We start from the raw sequence: 17,875 nt of genomic DNA, 5'->3' as shown, positions 1-17,875 counted from the left end.
CGTTAAAGCAGGAAAAGTGAAGAGAACAGAATAGAAGAAGAAGATAAGAAGAAGAGGAAGAGGAAGAGGGGAAAGACGAAGTTGATGGGCGCCGGCCCCGGATTAACAGCTTAAGTAAACACAAATGACGTTCACTCCCGCGCGGTCACGGGATCGTCTCTTTCTCGACTCTTTGCTTGGCTGTTATATTGATACTGCCTTTACAGTTGCTATACACGTCTTTATCTCTTCTGACTCCTAGGAACTTTGCCCCACCAAGCGTCGACTCCATTCCAGGACGCTAAATACCAACGAGAGCTTCCCCGCCAACCAGGCCCCATAATACTATGCCGAGCTGTTCGCTCCCAAGCTCCCGGGAGTGATCGTTATGAGCCGTGGAACTCTGACAAAAGTGTGGGGAGAATGGCCCTTAGTCGCCGCGACTTAGTTCTGGCGGGTGTCGGCGTATTCATCGCCTGGGGTCTTGTGGTTCGCTGGCTGCCGATCCTCCGGTATCTAGGATATGCCTTGACACTGGGCGTCGTCCTAGCTTCTGTGGGTCTTTTAGGAATTGTCACATTCACAATCCGGCATCAGAATGACAGAGTCAACCTCAAGAACGTTTCGGTGGCTTTCATAAAACCTAACCAATGGCGAAAGGAAGTGCTGAATGTCCGCCGGAGCACGCGATACCGTCCCCGGCCACTCTATCCCCAGTCCTTTGTCGTGTCGGAAGGAATCGACGAACTTCTGTCTTTTATTACTCGAGACTTTGTTTCATCGTGGTACAAAAGTATCAGTCCGAACCCTATATTTGCCAATGAAGTTGATCGAACGATTCGCGTCGCTCTTGAAAACCTCCGGGATAGGTTGGTTGCGGAGGATATGGTGTCGCTGATCGTATCGCGTATCTTTCCTATCGTGACATCGCACCTCAGAGAATTTGACATTGCCGAGCGTTCTGTTCGGGGACGCAATCTCAGTCGAAATGTGACCGAGTCTGGAGAGCTTGATCTGGCCATTGCGAACAAATACCGGGAAGGTCGCTTACATCCTGCCGTTGCGACCTCGGCGTCCGATCAAAAGACTGTTCAACAGGAGTACCTGCGCAAGCTAGCGGTTGGCCTTCTACCACAGCTATTCCCCCAAAGCGTGCTAAACAGTCGAATTGTGTCGGTTCTGATTCGCGAAATCATCTCATGCGCTGTGCTTATTCCGATAGTCACTTCATTGTCGGACCCAGACACATGGAACCAATTAATGGAAGCATATGGCCGTACAGCTCTGCAGGATCGGAAGACTGTACGCAAACTGCGCGCCGCTCTAGACCAGCATGCGTCACCTGCACCTAGGTCTAAGCGTGGGCAACCATTCCCGCGACTGTCACCAGCCGATTCAGAGCGAGCCTTTGAGCGCTTTGTGAGGGCAATTAGGAAATGTAATAACCTCTCCGATGCCCGTCGTTTTCGCGCCCTCGTTTCCAGTCAATTGAAGCAGGAGAGTGTGGTCGAGGGCCAGGATCAGGTCTATCTGAAGCGTCTAGAAACAGGAAAACGTGTTCTTGATCAGAAAGTGGCGAAACTTGCGAGACCTGGCGAGGACTCCCATGTACCTCCAGCACTAGACATTCGACCTGAGGCTCCATCTAGAACACATGAATCGTCACTGATTGATGTGATGCACAGTGCATCTGGGCTTTCTTATTTCATGGAGTTTATGGACCGCCAAAAGCTGATGTCGCTTGTTCAATTCTGGGTTGTTGTAGATGGATTGCGCAACCCACTTGAAGATGACTTTGGAGATGAGCCAATGCCTACTTTATTAGCATGGAAGCCAGCAGACAGAAACGACCTAGCTCTCATCAGCGAAACCTACCTTTCAAAGCCGGAACTGAATGTCTCTGAAGAGTCTCGCCGAGCAGTCAAGGCATTCCTGAGTGCAGGAAAGCGCGCCACCCCGGAACAATACCGAAAAGCGCGAATGGTGGTTTTGACAACCCAGTCTGCCATTCTAGAGCGTCTCCAGGATACTTATTACCCGAAGTTCAAGGGGTCTGATCTGTACTGGAAGTATATTGCGTCCGACGAAGCATCCGCTGCCCAGGCGCCAGTTCGGCAATCCTCCCCCATAGCAGTCACTTTTGAAACTCCCGAGAGGCGACCTCTGCCCCCTTTGTTGTCGAGAACCAGTTCCCAGCCGGGATTGAGACCATCCAAAGACCTTCGACGAGCCGCTGTCTCGTCTGGTGATGTGCGGGGCATGGGGAAATTATTTGATGATGATGATTCATTACGGCGATCAATAGATTCAGAACGATCTGCTTATCTTTTTGATGACGACTATGACACTGACAATCTGGCCACATCCACCCATAGTTTGGGCAAGGATTCGCAGAATGGCGAGAATGATGGCCAGAGCCAAAGCCAAGTTCTCGAGACGATGGAGGCAGCACTCAATGATATCATTACCAACGAGCCGAAAAATGCGAGAATCGAAGACCTCAAAGGAGATGCTGCTGGTCTATTCGGGTCGGACCGTCCTGTTCCTTCGTCGCGCAGCTTGTCTGAAACTCCTTCGGTTGACAACCGGAATGAAAGAACCAAGAAAAGCATCGCATCGCTTGGTTTGGTGGATCATGCGTCACGACTTGGGGTCTTTGATGACGACTTATTTCCAGATCAACAGAAATTTATCGAAGACGAATACGAAGAACCAGACGGCGTGGATGAAAAGGACCCAGCAGATGAAGTGCACGAAGCTGCACCAGGTGACTTGGGTCTAACGGAGGCGATTGAGGCACTCTCAGTAGATATCGACAAACTTGCAGCCCAGGACTCCGTAGTCCAAGCATTGACACGCAAAGCAGAACTGACAAACAACACCGCGGAACTGAGAATCCTGCGCAAGTCCAAGGCCAGCATCCAGCGTGAAATGCACCGCAAGGAAATGCAGCGGCAACAGTACATTCTCCAGGAAAGCGATAACAGCTTATTTGGGCGATCGACCGTTAGCCTCAAGTCTACCGTCGTAGGCAAAGAGGAGGACGATGGCCGTGAATTTGCAATGTGTAAGAGACGTTCATACTGCACAGTTTGTTCCAGGCTAACTAGTTATTTCAGACGTGGTGGAGGTCAAAAGAAATGCCGGCGAGCAAATGCCCGCCGCATCGTGGGTCGTTGCACGACGATACAGCGAGTTCCATGATCTGCATCAAAAGCTACGCCAACGCTACCCCTCCGTCCGGAACTTGGAATTTCCCCGGCGACGAGTCGTTATGAAGCTACAGAAAGAGTTCCTTCACAAACGGCGACTCGCTCTCGAAGCCTATCTGCAGAAACTCCTCCTTCTGCCAGAGGTCTGCCGCAGCCGCGATCTACGTGCATTCCTCTCTGAACGTGCCATCCTACCCCGTAAGGAAACCGTTCGCGACAACGAGGGTGAAACAAGAGACCTTGTCACACGCATCTACAACTCCGTCGCAGACGGCATGGATGACTTCCTCGGCAACTTTGGCGTCCTAGACCAACTATCTACCGCAGGCCAAAACCTCATATCTGCCGCCACCCAGCAAGCCATCAGCACGATAGTCCCAGAATCCGGCGTCGCAACCGAAGACGTCGTCACAGCAGCCGAAGCCGAAGCGGAACTAAACGCCTTCGAAGACCGCGAGCTCGAGCCATTCATCAAGCCCATCTGTGATCTCTTCCTCGAAGCCTTCGAGCTGAACCGCGGCAACAACTGGCTGCGCGGCCGTGCAGTCGTCGTTGTTCTGCACCAGCTCCTCGGCGGGACAATAGAGCGCAAGGTCCGCGAGGGAGCACGCGGCCTGGTACAGGATGAGTCCCTTCTCAAGTACCTTGCTCTCGCTCGCGATACGCTCTGGCCCGGCGGCGTGCTTCGCAAAGCCCCTCCGCGTTCAGCCGCAGATCGTTTCAATAGTCGTGCCGAGGCTACTGTGGTCTTGGCTACCCTCATTCCAGATTTAGCGGGTAATGTGGTCGGCAGAGCTAATGCACAGGCTGCTGCCCGTCGCATCTTTGCTACGCTCAATAACCAACATCTTAATACCCATCTTGTTTTTACGATTCTTGACGAGATTGTTTTGGTTCTCTTTGGGAGTTCGGGCCGTTCTCGATGAGAAATGAATGTTTTATTCTTCCTCATTAAACCACTGTATATACTCCATTACATCCGTCTCTACATAATTCCAAATATGCCCGCTCATCTACACATCTAATACATCCAAAATCCACATAATCTCGCCAAGATAAATGATCATCACGTGTACATGTGATGAGGCTCAATTGTGCCCAACTGACAACAAAGAGCCCCTAAAATCCCCCAGACTGAGCTTCAGCTCATTTTCTTCTTCTTCTTCCTCTTCTTCTTAAACTTCAATGGCCACTCCCCCAACCTCAGCCCAAACTCACGCCCTCTCCATCCCCGAAATCTTCGAACTAATCCTCCTCAACCTGGACACCCGCACCCTCCTCACAAAAGCAACCCGAATCTGCCACGCCTGGACCAATTTCATCGACTCCTCGCCACCCATACAATGGGCCCTATTCTTCCGACCTCTCGACAATGCATTGAAGAAACCAAAGACCCAGAACCCACTACTAGCAGAGACCTTCCCGTCAATCTTCCACCAATCCGGTCCTAGCAATGGAAAGACCATTAAAATGAAGGATACCGACACCAACACTACAAATGAACCCTGCACCTCCACCTCGACCTCCAATCTCACATTCACCACCTTCGATATGGTCAAGCACCCTCGCAAATGGGATGCATTTATCAGGCCAGAAGCCAGCTGGCGCCGTATGCTGGTCCAGCAGCCGCCCGTGTATACACTGTCGCTACTAAGGAGTAATGTCGGGCATGGCGGACAGTATTTGTATATTTATGAAACGTTGGTGAGTGTCCAGCTCTACTTTATTTTCACGTAATAGATACATTTAGTTACCTAGTATTTACCTTTCTATCTGTTCGCATTACATCTATATATCATTTTCCCGCTTGCAAAGAACCCTAGCTGACATTCGTAATCTTCTCCCTGAAGGACGACCAAAAAGAATCAGCCGGTGGCTTGCGGATGGATATCGTCTTTGAAGCTCTCGTCTTCGGGGACAGGTGGGATCAGGATGAATACTCTGCGACGGAGATGGTCTGGGGACAGGAATTCCTTCCTGAACGGGTGCGTGGGGGCTTGGAGATTTTCGGCGTCCGCGATCTGGATTTGGTGGTTTATACTCGTCTGGGAGAGGCTAGAGATCGGGGTTATTATGTGGAATCTTCGACTTTGGAATGTGATGTTGTGAAGAATGTTAAGGCGGCGTATACCAGGATGGGGATGGTGCCGAAGTACTCGGATAAGGCTTTTTTGAGGGAGCGGAAGTCTTGGGGGTCACTTTGGGACTAGGATCTGTTCCGTCTTCTCGTGGATCTATAGTATACTCATGTATAGTATGCCGATATGAAGCTGTGGATGTCAACCGGTATAGTGTGGCTTGGCATGTCCACTTGGACTTCAATCACAGGTTGTCTCCTCAACTTGGGTTCGACATAATGTCTTACAATATCTACATTGGAAAAAGACAGTTGTCAAAATTATTTGATTCGATCCCCACTAGGCGTCAGAAAGAGTGAACGGCACACCACCCAGGGTAGATACATAAGCCGGGCCAGGCAGAAACGACTGATCAAGAGAAATATGATAGACGAGATGGAATATGAAATATCCCTCGTACCCTCCTAGTTCTTGTTTCTATATTAGAAACGCAGTGAACACAGAGCAGCCGAATGGGACTGTGAAAAAGCAGAGCAAAAAAGTCAAATGGCGTATTGCAGATTGAGGGGAGTCAATAGTCCCGGTATTATCATGGTTGGTAAGTGAAGGGATAAAGTGCAGAAGGGATTGGAAGGGCATCCGGGGACACTTATCTGTGTTCATGTTCATGTCATGAAACACCCGGGTTGATGGGCTAATGCCAATCTATGCCTCGTCCTTGGACTTCTTCTTGGACTTTTTGCTTGGTTGTGGTGCACCCTCCTTCTTCTGATGCACGACCAACCGGGTCCAGCACTCTTCCTTGTCCCATTCGAAGCCAGCGAGGTAGGGTTTGTCAAGTTCGTCATCCGCCTAGCGGGGTCACGTCAGTCATCATACACTCTTTATGGTCTATATCGTAGAGTCACTGACCTTCTTCTTGAACTGTTTGTAGATGGCATCTAATGCGTCCTTGATTGTGACGCCCTTGAGGTTCCGAGCGGTGACCTCTAGGCCAAGGGGGAAGTGGAGGTCAATCTTCTTGACGGGTGGAGTGACGAGGAGCATTTTGAGGATATCCTTGTCCTCGATAGTTGATGGGGAGGTGTTGAGTTTCCTGGACCGAAGTCAGTGAGAACTGATCTATGTGCGAGGAAAGATGAGATACCCACCACCCAGTCTTCTGTGTTTCAATTGGTAGGGTCAGTTCCAGCTTTTGCTCTTCTAAGGCGGTATCAGTATGGTTTTCCTACTGAGATTGATGGATACTTACCAAGGTCCTTGATATTCCAGATACCTTCTGCCGTTGATGAGGCCCGCCTGTGTGTCTTGTCCTTGTGAGGCTTCTCCTTGTGAGACTTGCCCTTGACTTCCTTCTCGGTAATGGCAGGCTTCTCATCGGCTATAGACAAGCCAGCGATAGCAGAATCGACTTTGGTTAGAGGAACAGACATGGTTGCAGAATGTATCTGGTCAAGTTCAGGAAAGGTCAAGATGGGATAAGGAATATACTCTCAGATGAATCAGGAGATGAATCAAAGATCAGGAGATGGAAGAGAAGAAGGAGCGAAGAGAGGGGAAGTAGGCAGGTGACCAAGGTTGTGTGAGAGGGGGTGCAGTGTCATGGATGTCATGTTACTTCTGTTTATATGGTGTTTGTCTATAACAAGCAAGTACCTCTGTATCAGCGGGTTTCACATTATTCTCCCACGGATTATTACTACACTATACTATATTACACTATACTATATTACACTATACTATACTCTACTCTACTCTACTATTCTCTGCTCTTCTATACAACCTCACTACCACCATCTACAAAACAAATATAATATCACCGGCCTTCCCCGGATCATTTCAACTGACATCAACATCAGCTCTCAGCCAATCAGAGTGCTGCACCCCGCATTTGGCTCCACTTTATTTAGGGCAGATCACTCTTATATGTACGAAGAGGAGTACGTATGTGCTGGTGGTAGGCTAGAACTACCACATTAGTACTTATATACGTACCTATACGACACTCTATGACTAGATTTTATTAATCATATGATGAGATCGCCTGACTATAACTACAAATTCAATCATACCATTCCTTCATCTCCACTTTGAAATCATCCTACATCGGTGAAACTGACCACTCTAGGCCATTCTTAACGGCATAATGCACGTCCATTTTGTATTCCAACATGGTGGCAAACCAGCAAACTCAACTGAGCTTCTAAGGTTGCTCGTAATTAAGCTTTCTTCCTCTATGGCGTTATTAATTGACCATTATTTCATCATGCCGATCTCGAATGTCCTGTAAACTGTATTTGCAGCCTAGTTGACCAAAGTATCTACATGGTGGATATTGCATGTATTCGTCGGATAGTGAGACAATTTACTCATATATCAACAATCTCAACAATCTCTTGGATGAGTGATGAAAAAGGAACCCCATGTATGGTGTGTGTTCGCTAGGAGAGAGAGAAGGAGATCAAACAAGGTGGGAGCAGGTCCTATCAACCCAAGGCAGAAACAGTCTCTAACAAGTAGAAAGATATAAAGACATAATTCATAAGTGGTCCGTGAACCAGCATATCCATATCCTCTTGTCCTTTTTGGCTTAGTAAAATAGTTGTGAATTATGGATGCATACAGTTGTTTACTAAAGATGACTCGGCAACAGAGTATAATAAGCTGAATAGTCGCTCGCTAGTTTAAGTACTTCTTATAGATCTTCCTAAAGATAGTTCCTAGTCGGTATCAAGTTAATATATACGATAAGTATAGACTGACACGGCAATGCCTAGAAAGTGAAGATCGAATCAAATCTTATCCTTTTAGTTGCCTCAAGTACGACCATTGAGTAAAGCCTCATCCAATCAGATCGTCTAACAAAATATTTTCCAAACGGATAACTGCAGTCCGGCAATGCTGCCTTGGTAGTCGTGACTCATGGCATCCATGGATAGATAGGCATGGCTATAGTTCTGTTAAGAGAATAGGCGTACATATATATATGTAAGTTCAGAGTGATTCAAATTCAAATACAAAATTGGGATCAAAAGAAGAACCCTCGAGTGAAGTATAAAATCTACAGGCACGAAGGCGGTGGGATATATTTTCTGCCATCATCGCGCATCGCTTTCTGGCGAGCTACAATATCAATCGACTTCTCTGTCTCCTCCTTTCTCTACCGAATTGGACTTTCTTTCTCTTCTGCATGACTTGGCAGCTGTGACTTCAGCTTTGTTTTCAGCTCACATCCTTTCATCCCGCCCTCGATACCCCTTTACCATATCACACCTCTCGCGCCCTTTCAAATGTCACTTTTCGGCGCCGGCGCGTCGTCGGCCTCGGCGGGCCAGACAAATACCACCGGCGACATTTCTAAGGACGTCGCCCTTAATACTCCCCCCGAGGATGGCATCTCGGATCTCCGCTTCTCGCCTACTAGCGAACACCTGGCCGTGGCCTCGTGGGATAAGAAAGTCCGCATCTACGAAATCAACGACCAAGGGCAAAGTGAAGGAAAGGCACTCTTCGAGCACGAAGCTCCAGTTCTGAACTGCTGCTGGTCTCCAGTAAGCTGACCCCCGTTCTCGCCATCCCGGCGTATTTCCCCCACAGCCCAGTTCCCATAGACAGAAACTAACATTGTCTTTTTTCTTCTTATAGGATGGAACCAAGGTCGTCGGTGCCGGTGCCGACAAGGCAGCTCGCATGCTCGATCTCGGTTCAGGCACGACAACTCAAGTTGCCGCCCACGACGCTCCCATCCGAAGCTGCCATATGATCCCCAATCCCTCCGTGGGCGGATCCCCACTCCTGATCACTGGCTCGTGGGACAAGACAGTCAAATACTGGGATTTGCGCCAGTCCACCGCAATTGCCTCCGTCGAGTGTCAAGAGCGTGTCTACACCATGGACGTCAAGAACAAATTGCTCGTCATCGGCACCGCAGACCGCTACATCAACATCATCAACCTCGATCAGCCAACAAAGTTCTACAAGACCATGCAATCACCTCTCAAGTGGCAGACGCGGGTAGTCAGCTGCTTTTCAGATGCCTCGGGCTTCGCTGTCGGCTCGGTCGAGGGCCGCTGTGCTATTCAGTACGTCGAGGAGAAGGATTCCGCCTCGAACTTCTCCTTCAAGTGCCACCGTGAAACCCCGCCTACAAACCGCGATGTCTGCAATATCTACTCTGTTAACGCTATCTCTTTCCACCCCATCCATGGTACATTCAGCACGGCTGGTGCCGACGGCACTTTCCACTTCTGGGATAAGGATGCGAAGCACCGTCTGAAGGGTTATCCCGCTGTCGGAGGCCCTATCACTACCACCGCTTTCAACCGTACTGGAAATATCTTCGCTTACTCCGTCAGCTACGACTGGAGCAAGGGTTACTCCGCCAATACCCAACAGACTGTCAACAAGGTCATGTTGCACCCTATCGGGCCTGATGAGACAAAGCCTAGACCGAGCACGCGCAAGCGTTGATTTGGCCCCCGGCTTTTTTTCTTCTTTTTTGCGTGGGATGGGGGGATTTTTCTCGCTAATCACTTTCGTATCCCATCGCTACAACGAGCATGTAATGAAATTCTTACCATACCGGCGTGTTTTGATTAAGCAAATGAGAATTCTTTTGCTAGCCCATCTATTTTCTTTCCTGGAAGGATCTACTAGGGCTTGTGACTCACTGTACGGAGTAGATAGATCGTAGAGCTGAGCAGTTACAAGTAGGCGGAACATATAGCATCAAGACGTCGATCAGGTCATCAAAAACAAAACATCTTCATTGCATCCATGCGTGATACCTATAAAAAAGAAGAATTCCCCAAGCTAGTTCAATATGGCCAGAAGATGATCACCGTTCATGACCCATGCACAACATCTCATCGATAATCATAAAAAGAAAAGCCCCCACACCGCGCCTTGCATGTATTTTATCATCCAGATCGCCATGTGATGAAAACCCAACAATCTACGAGGTAGGCAGAGTAACCTGAGCCACCCCATCAGCAATCTTCTCAACCGCCTCATCATTTTCGCCCTCGGTCGTAACGGAGGCCTTCTGCGCACCACCCTTAGCAGACGCCTCTACACCTTCGGGAGCACCAGCGCGACCCTTCTCCTTCTTCTCCTTCTTCTTAGCCTTAGCAGCAGCCTTCTTTGCGGCCTGCTTGGCAGCCTCGTCCTCCTTCTTCTTCCGGTCGCTCTGTGACCCACCGAACATCTCACGCCACTCATCCGCCTTCTTGGGATCAATACGGGTGAACAGGTAAGCCGCCTTGCCGATCTTGTGGCCCGCCTTCAGCGAAGTAGGCTTCCAGCCGGTGGACTTGAGCTCTTCCACACTGGGGATGTACTCGAAGGGTGTATTCAGCTGCTCCAGAATCGACTTCGAGGTTGCTGGCATGTATGGCGAGAACACGCTGGACAGCAGAAGAATCAGGTTGAGCACTGTGCCGACGACGGCGGCGGCACGCTCGGGCTCGTTCGCAATCAGCGCGTTGTCTAGTCGGTTCGCTTGGATCAGTCCGTTACCCGCCTCGGCGATGCGCATGGCTGTCTGCACACCGGCACGCAGGTGCGCACCTTCCAGTTCTTCATGGTACTGGAGCAGGTGTTCGGTGACTTCCTTGAGGAATGGGTCGAAGGACTCTGGCACGGTGAATTCTGGAATGACGGAGCCGTAAGAGGCGGTGACAAGCTTGATGACGCGGTTGACCAGGTTGCCTAACTTGGCAAGAAGCTCGCCGTTGTTGCTGTCCACGAAAGGTCCCCACTCAAACTGAGTGTCGCCAGTCTCTGGGCGGTTCTTCAGCAGGTAGTAACGCCACACGTCGGCCGGGACACCGGTTTCACGGGCGTTTGTGCCGAACACACCAATGCCGCGCGACTTGCTGAACTTGCCGCCTTCGTAGTTGAGGTACTCGGTTGTGCTAAGGTGATGCAGCATTGTCCACTTATCCTTCGTGCCGATCTGTGTACCGGGGAAGATCACGCTGTGGAAAGGAACGTTGTCCTTGCCCAGGAACTGCCACAACTGAACCTCCTCCGGGTTGCGCCACCACTGCTCCCACTCATCTGTGTAGTTGGCTGTGATCGAAAGGTAGCCGATGCAAGCCTCAAACCACACGTATAGAACCTTGTTCTCATATCCCTCCAGCGGGACGGGAACACCCCACTTCAAGTCTCTGGTGATACCACGGCCCTTCAAGCCCTCCTTCAACCAGGACTCGGTAATAACGCGCGAATTCCTGGGCCAGTTACCCTTTTCAATAGCAGGGTGGGCCCATTTTTCGATATCCGGTTGGAGCTTGTCGAGCAGGAGGTGGATGTGTTTCGTCTCGCGGCGGACGGGGGCAGCACCGTCGATCTTGCAGCGGGGGTTGATGAGATCAAAGGGGTCGAGGAGATGGCCACACTTGTCGCACTGGTCTCCGCGGGCATCGTCGTAGTGGCAGCGGGGGCATTCACCCTCCACGAAACGATCAGCAAGGAACGAGTTGTGCTGCTCGCAGAAGGGCTGTTCGGCGGTGCGTTCAGCGAGGAAGCCGTTCTCGTGCAGGCGCATGAAGATTGACTGCGCGATCTCGGTGTGCTTCTCCGTGGGCGTGCGACCGAAGTGGTCGAAGCCGATGTTGAACCATTTGTACACATCTTGGTGGATCTTGTTGTATTTGGCGCACAGCTCCTCCGGCGACACCTTTTCCTCCAGCGCCTTGGTCTCGGTTGCGGTTCCGTATTCATCTGTACCGCAGATGTACAATGTGCGGTGGCCACAGGCCTTGTGGTATCTGTTGAGTGGCAGTCAGTTTCATGGCGCAATTCTATATTCTGTGTGGGGTTGAGTCATACCTAGCAAATACATCGGCACTCAGCACAGAGCCCACGACGTTACCCAGATGGGGAACATTGTTCACGTATGGCAAAGCGCTCGTCACGAGGATATTCCGCTCGCCGGCTTTGGGCAATATCGGATCCGTCATCTTGCGGTGTTGAAGAGGAGAATGTCTTTGTTGGAGGGGCAAGGCGGGAAAATAAGCAAGTGGTCACATGCCCCGCGCATATCAAAAAAAAAAACGTGATCGATCTGACATCCTCAACTCTGACTCATATCTACCTCCACTATCCCCACCATGGAGCCCAATCTCCTAGATAGTCTCCTTGATTTGGAGGAGCAATTCTACAATGAGGGGTATGAGCTGGGCACCGCGGATGGGGCAGCTACCGGATATACCGAAGGCAGCGTTTTCGCCGTTGAGAAAGGCTTCGAGAAGTTTGTCGAGATGGGCCGCTTGTACGGCAAGGCATTAGTCTGGGCACAGAGACTCGACATGAAATCGTCCGAAGGTCCCGCATCGCAGGCAGATAGCACAACGGATACTCTTTCCCTTGATCCGTCTATCTGCAAAGACATGCCCAGTCTCCCATCACACAGCACTCGACTAGCCAGGAATCTCCAGACGCTTCTTGAACTCGTCGATCCAGCTACCCTGGATATGAGTAATACGGAGGAAGCTGTCAATGACGTGGATGAGCGTCTTAAAGGCGCCGCTACGAAGGCGAAGCTCATCCAACGGGCAATGGGCGAACGCGAGGACCTGGCCACCCAGGCTGAACCAAAGGACATGTCGACTACCGGAGATGGCACTGGAAGCATTGAAGATATCAGTGCATTGAGCATTCGTCACTGAGGGCTAGTCATTGCTTCACCAAATCGGTAGGCCTACCAGACGCTCCACTCCCGGACTATACCGATGGACTCATATTAGAGCACGAAAGGCCAGTCCTTCTTTAGGAACAAAACACTCGCTTCGGTCAACATTTGGGAAAGTGCTCCAATGCCTGGAGCGCTATACAGATAGGCTGAGAAAGGCTCGAGGCTCATTCTCTTGGGCTTGGTTCTACACCCTCCGAATACCGAGGCTTCTCGCTCGTTTGCCACGGAGAAACAACCGGGCTCAATTGGCAGTCAGAATTTGACGCGCCAGATATATCAAGACTCGTCTAATATATCTCTGACACCAAATTAAAAAGGTCCTCCTGGCACTCCAGCCGACAGACACTTGTGGTGTCCAGTGGTTCATGCAAGACCAAATTGGTTATTTACAATCGTCTAAAGACCCAGCGTTGCGAAGAAAAAAGGTCATGTCAAAAATAAATCATAGTTTCCTTGAGATATCATAATATAGAACGGTTCATCAAATATGCGCTTTTTCTTTTAGACTTTAATTATCATCAAATAGCCAAAACCTATAGCTCAAGGCTGCGCTCAGCCATTGCCATAGCACCCTCTCTCGTCTTGTGACCACCAATGAACCCACTAGCATGAACAAAGACCGCACCCTCGGGGATCTTGCTCTGGCCATTCTTCTCAGCCTCCGCAGCCATGACACCATCAAGGTCTTGGTCGCGGACACCGCGCCACGACTCAGGCAGAGGCTTACGAGACTCAAAGCTGCTCTCGGAGACGGAAACGCACTGCACACGCCACTTGGCTCCCTCGGTAGCGTTCTCAGGGTACAAAACATAGTATGTCTGGACGGCGGGGTCAATCTCCTTGGTTCCCGAAGCCTCAGCCTCGAAGTTGTACAGGTGCTCCTTCCAGGGCACGCCGCCCTGCGGGAGGACGATGATACGGCCAGAGGGGTGGATGTCCTTGCGCGCGGCGTAAGCGCCGCCGACGGTGGTGCGGGCAGGCATCCAGGACGTGCAGGCATGGTGCATCTTGCGCGCGAACGCGTTGCCGATGAGCGTGCTGGCGCGGCCGAAGAGGCTGTCCTCGTCCTGGGGCTCGCCGGGTGGGCTGGTGGGGTCTGGGTTGTTCATGTCGCCAACCATTGAGGCGAGCGTGATGCCGCCATTCTTGAAGCGCTTCTCGACACCGGCGGCGGAAAGCGCGGCCTGGTCGTAGGCAGAGATGCCGTTATCGTTGGCGTCAATCGCTTCGATGAAGTCCGTGTACAGCTTCTCGTATAGAAGGTCTACGTCGGCGTGCTCCACGGGAAGGGACAGCTTCTGGGCGAGGATCGCCTTGCCGAAGTGCATGTACACCAGGCCGGCGGAGGAGAGCTTCGTGGCGTGCTGCGGGAAGGTTGTTGAGAAGGTCCGCTGGTGGTGGTCATACCGGTGAATGGCGGGGTCGTACACGCCGCCCACGTCGACGACGGTGTGGCATTTCTCTAGCTCAGCTGGGTCGCGCGTGCGGATGAGAGGGGAGGAAGCGTATGTGGGGAGCAGGCGGAGGAGGTAGACGGCGAGGGCCTCGTCGGCGTGGAAGTGACCGCTGTTTTCATCAGTGAGCAGGTTGGGCAGGATGAGCAGCAATTACAGGTGCACTCACTTGTGTGTCCCAATCAAGGGGGACGAGATCTTGAGCTTCTTTGCTACGTTTTCGGCCATTTTGAAGTAGTTATTGAATCTGAGCATTCAAAATGAAAGGGAAAACAGTCACAGCTCATTAATTTGTACCTGTAAACCTCTGTAATTTGCGCTCTCAGATTGATTTGCTTAGATAATACCATAGTTAAGAGTGCCAAGGCTTCCTAATTCGGCCTAGTTCCATGGGGTTTCCCTTTCAAAGTGGGGATTCACGTGCTTTCCGTATTAATTGCTGCGCTCTAGCTGGCTAGGTTTCTTATCTGCCATTCCATATCGGGTTGTAGGGCTTGGTAATAGGGTTGAAAGCTAGCATGTGACTATCAGCTCCCGAGGTGGCAGCCAAGACTACAACTGTCCGCTCTATAACACTCAAATTCGATCTAGAAAGAGAACCGAATATCTATTAACCCCACCAAGCGCCTGGCAAGAAATACAATAGAAGAAAGAACCAGGTATCCTATGTACAAGTAATGGCCTCGAGTCAAAGTGGGTGCGCGTGCGTGTAGATGGAGCAAGATTCGGCCGAGGGGAGCGAAAGAGAAACCGGGAAGCTGTGAATGGGATAGTTGAGCGTAGGCAGCAGAGGGTATAAGTGCCGAACGGATAAACAGTGGGAATTCAAAGTGGGTGTGGAAGACACAGAAGAAAGAAGAAAAAGCAATAGGTTTATCTGGTATCGTCGAGTCGTGAAAAGTGTTGTGGCATGTTGAACAGAGTGATGTTTGCCTCGAGACAGAGACAACCAAATACACTCGTTTGGCAGTTGAGAATGCTTAGCGAGGAAGCAAGGAAGAGCGGGCGGAGTGACGTGAAACGAAGAACCGAGACCGGTGATTGGCGTCAGGCGATGGAAACCATTCCGAAGAACTCGTTCTACGGTAGCTGTAGCTAAGATGATGGCGAGTTTCCAGTTGAATCGCTGCTGAGTGGCGTTTTCGTTGTCAAGGTTGCTGCGGGAGAGGTCAGCTTGGTAGGCTTGTGGCCGACCAGGCTCGTGCAGTAATATACCACAGCCAAGGAAGCAAGAAGGCCGATTCGATTGGCCTTTGGATTTCCTGCCGCGCTTTTGCTGGGGCAATGATAAGAAGGAAAGCGTAGGCAGATTGACTTAGCAGTCGTTGACTCTGGCAAGTAGTCATTCAGTCGGTTTTCCAGTGGCCTGCCACTCCGTTGTCGAGATCGTTGGTTTCCCCCAGCCACAGCTCGACCGCGTATAGGGATATTGTGCAAGCAAGATTAATCCACCGCCATGGGTTACCACCGCCGTTGCCTTGGGTGCTCCACCATTCACCGCTGCCACCCATTGCTTGTGAGGTTGCTGCAAAGTGCTGCATGAGGAGACTGGTGTAGACAGCGATGAGAATTGTCGGCGCGAAGTAGCTCAGGAAACCCAGCACTTGGCCTGCTGCGTCGGTATCGTCAATGGAAGCCTCCTGGGAAAGGGCACGGGCCCCCGACTCGCGGACAGCTGGGATGATGCGCGTCGATGCATACAGTACGAGCAGGCGGTAGGCGAGTGAGATGAGGACGGAGGGCGTGACAGCACTGAAGACGGTGGTAATGACGTTGAAGCCTGCGTGAATAATCGACGGCAGAAGAGACAGCGCGTGCATCAGGGTTGTGTACGACGCCATGATGATGGGAGGCAGTGGAGGGAAGTCTCCGACCTGCGAAGGGGAGGATATTTGTTCCACGGGGTGCGATGGCTGGTAGTCGGTGAAGATCTGGTAGATGCAGAGCACGATATAGGCGAAGAGGAGGGAGCTTTCGACTGGGTTACCGCGACCACTTCCAATACCCCAGGCACACAGAATGACGGCGCATGTGACGGAAACTCCAATCAAGGCCGCATCGACGTTGGAGATTTCGGGGAATTGCAGAACACGCCAAAGGAAGTAAACTGAGCTGGAGATAATCGTAGCGGACAAGACCAAGAGGCCGATCTAGGATAAGAGTTGGTTTTTAATCGAGACACCCACGGGGAGATCAAAACATACCATCCAGCTATCGCTGCGTCCACCTCGGTTGACGAGCCAGCGGGTGATTTGTCCAGCGGCCTGAATCACTAACAAACTGCAGAATCCCTCTGCCAGTTGGAAAACCGGGGTGGACCATCTCAGAAGTCGATCCCAGTTGCCGAGGGTCACCGTTTCCACCAGGCCGTCGCGACCAAAGAGCCATTCCTGAAGAGAAGAATCCTGCGCCCTTTTGCTGCTGAAAGTGCGCTCCGCCCATCCTGTGCCTGTACTGTCGGCATCAACCGAGAATCGATTCAGCGACCAAATCAGAAGGACCAGGATGACGGCCCATTGTATAAAGCGGAGAACGGCAATGATGGAGGAACGGAACCACGATCGGTCAGGGGTGGTGACCTTCAACAACGAGACCAGGAAGTAAAATGCTGCTAAGGACAGTGAGAAGGCTAGGCCACATGTCTTGCCGCCCACATCGAAGGCTAGTGGGATGGAGGAGACGGTGATGGCGAGGAACAAGGCCGACGAAAAGACTCGAAGGAGCCACATCGGACCGCCGAGAGGGTTGGGTACGCGGTAAGGAAATCGAAGGAATGGGGGGATCTGAAGCAACCGTCGTGTTCAGAGCTGGATGTGGGAGAGAGAAGTTGAGGAGGGGGAGACACTGTTTGCTTTTTTTTTTCCTCTAAGCTTATCGCTTTCAACACAACACTTCACGTGGGTCAAGCAAGACAGCCCTGGAGAGAAGTGAAAGTAGAAATTCCTGAAAAAAAACAAAATCGAATTGAATAGACTAAATCAAATAAACCAAATAAACAAGAAAGAGAAGTTCAAATGAGAAAAGAGGAAATCTCTTTTTAATAAGTGTTACAGCTAGACTAGCGGTCGGAGGACCACTTTCTACCTAGGCTATACTAAACTGATTTAGGGCCTAGAAACGCTAGAACATGAGAATGTTACAGGCTAATATCTAGCCAGTTATTAGACTTTTTTTAATTACTTGTGCCATATGGAGTATATTATGCCGAATCAAATATCCACTATGTTGACATACTTGACTGTCCATAGAGGAATACAGCAATAGAGCTATATAGCGATATAGCGATATTTTCTATGTAGTGTACGAGAACAGCCTGCTTATATAGCCTCTATCCTTGATATGATCTAGTTCAAGAGACAAGTTCCTAATACGACATAGAGCATCCTAGTTGGACAATATATAATACACTACCGTAGATGAGAAAATGGGAGATTCGCCAGTAAGACAATCCGT

General features: G+C 50.7%; 8 protein-coding genes across 8 annotated transcripts; 4 read left to right on the top strand and 4 right to left on the bottom strand.

The window, feature by feature from the left end:
• Positions 1-402: 402 nt before the first annotated feature.
• Positions 403-4,117, top strand: rgsC (putative intermediate filament protein (Mdm1); the record flags this gene model as incomplete). Its single annotated transcript, XM_039072367.1, has 2 exons — positions 403-3,046; positions 3,099-4,117. The coding sequence occupies 2 exons, from the start codon at positions 403-405 to the stop codon at positions 4,115-4,117; spliced, it is 3,663 nt and encodes a 1,220-aa protein (XP_038929135.1).
• Positions 4,118-4,376: 259 nt separating this feature from the next.
• Positions 4,377-5,401, top strand: LCP9604111_4644 (uncharacterized protein; the record flags this gene model as incomplete). Its single annotated transcript, XM_039072366.1, has 2 exons — positions 4,377-4,895; positions 5,042-5,401. 2 exons carry the CDS (start codon positions 4,377-4,379, stop codon positions 5,399-5,401), a joined length of 879 nt encoding a protein of 292 aa, XP_038929134.1.
• Positions 5,402-5,974: 573 nt separating this feature from the next.
• LCP9604111_4643 (uncharacterized protein) lies at positions 5,975-6,702 on the bottom strand (the record flags this gene model as incomplete). Its single annotated transcript, XM_039072365.1, has 4 exons — positions 5,975-6,121; positions 6,182-6,365; positions 6,421-6,472; positions 6,522-6,702. 4 exons carry the CDS (start codon positions 6,700-6,702, stop codon positions 5,975-5,977), a joined length of 564 nt encoding a protein of 187 aa, XP_038929133.1.
• A 1,857-nt stretch (positions 6,703-8,559) lies between these two features.
• sonA (putative nuclear pore complex protein (SonA)) lies at positions 8,560-9,739 on the top strand (the record flags this gene model as incomplete). The annotated part of the gene is made up of 2 exons (XM_039072364.1): positions 8,560-8,820; positions 8,915-9,739. The coding sequence occupies 2 exons, from the start codon at positions 8,560-8,562 to the stop codon at positions 9,737-9,739; spliced, it is 1,086 nt and encodes a 361-aa protein (XP_038929132.1).
• A 484-nt stretch (positions 9,740-10,223) lies between these two features.
• On the bottom strand, positions 10,224-12,234 carry LCP9604111_4641 (methionine--tRNA ligase MES1; the record flags this gene model as incomplete). Its single annotated transcript, XM_039072363.1, has 2 exons — positions 10,224-12,042; positions 12,104-12,234. The coding sequence occupies 2 exons, from the start codon at positions 12,232-12,234 to the stop codon at positions 10,224-10,226; spliced, it is 1,950 nt and encodes a 649-aa protein (XP_038929131.1).
• A 150-nt stretch (positions 12,235-12,384) lies between these two features.
• On the top strand, positions 12,385-12,942 carry LCP9604111_4640 (Yae1 family protein; the record flags this gene model as incomplete). The annotated part of the gene is made up of 1 exon (XM_039072362.1): positions 12,385-12,942. One exon carries the CDS (start codon positions 12,385-12,387, stop codon positions 12,940-12,942), a length of 558 nt encoding a protein of 185 aa, XP_038929130.1.
• A 559-nt stretch (positions 12,943-13,501) lies between these two features.
• On the bottom strand, positions 13,502-14,650 carry LCP9604111_4639 (MYG1 family protein; the record flags this gene model as incomplete). Its single annotated transcript, XM_039072360.1, has 2 exons — positions 13,502-14,534; positions 14,592-14,650. The coding sequence occupies 2 exons, from the start codon at positions 14,648-14,650 to the stop codon at positions 13,502-13,504; spliced, it is 1,092 nt and encodes a 363-aa protein (XP_038929129.1).
• Positions 14,651-15,768: 1,118 nt separating this feature from the next.
• Positions 15,769-17,151, bottom strand: LCP9604111_4638 (ICE2 family protein; the record flags this gene model as incomplete). Its single annotated transcript, XM_039072359.1, has 2 exons — positions 15,769-16,572; positions 16,627-17,151. 2 exons carry the CDS (start codon positions 17,149-17,151, stop codon positions 15,769-15,771), a joined length of 1,329 nt encoding a protein of 442 aa, XP_038929128.1.
• Between the last annotated feature and the right edge of the window lie 724 nt (positions 17,152-17,875).

Source organism: Penicillium roqueforti (assembly GCF_015533775.1).
Source record: "Penicillium roqueforti strain LCP96 04111 chromosome Unknown scaffold_10, whole genome shotgun sequence".
Lineage (NCBI taxonomy): Eukaryota > Fungi > Ascomycota > Eurotiomycetes > Eurotiales > Aspergillaceae > Penicillium > Penicillium roqueforti.
The sequence above is the reverse complement of the archived record's forward strand: the minus strand, read 5'-3'. Positions and strand labels throughout refer to the sequence as shown.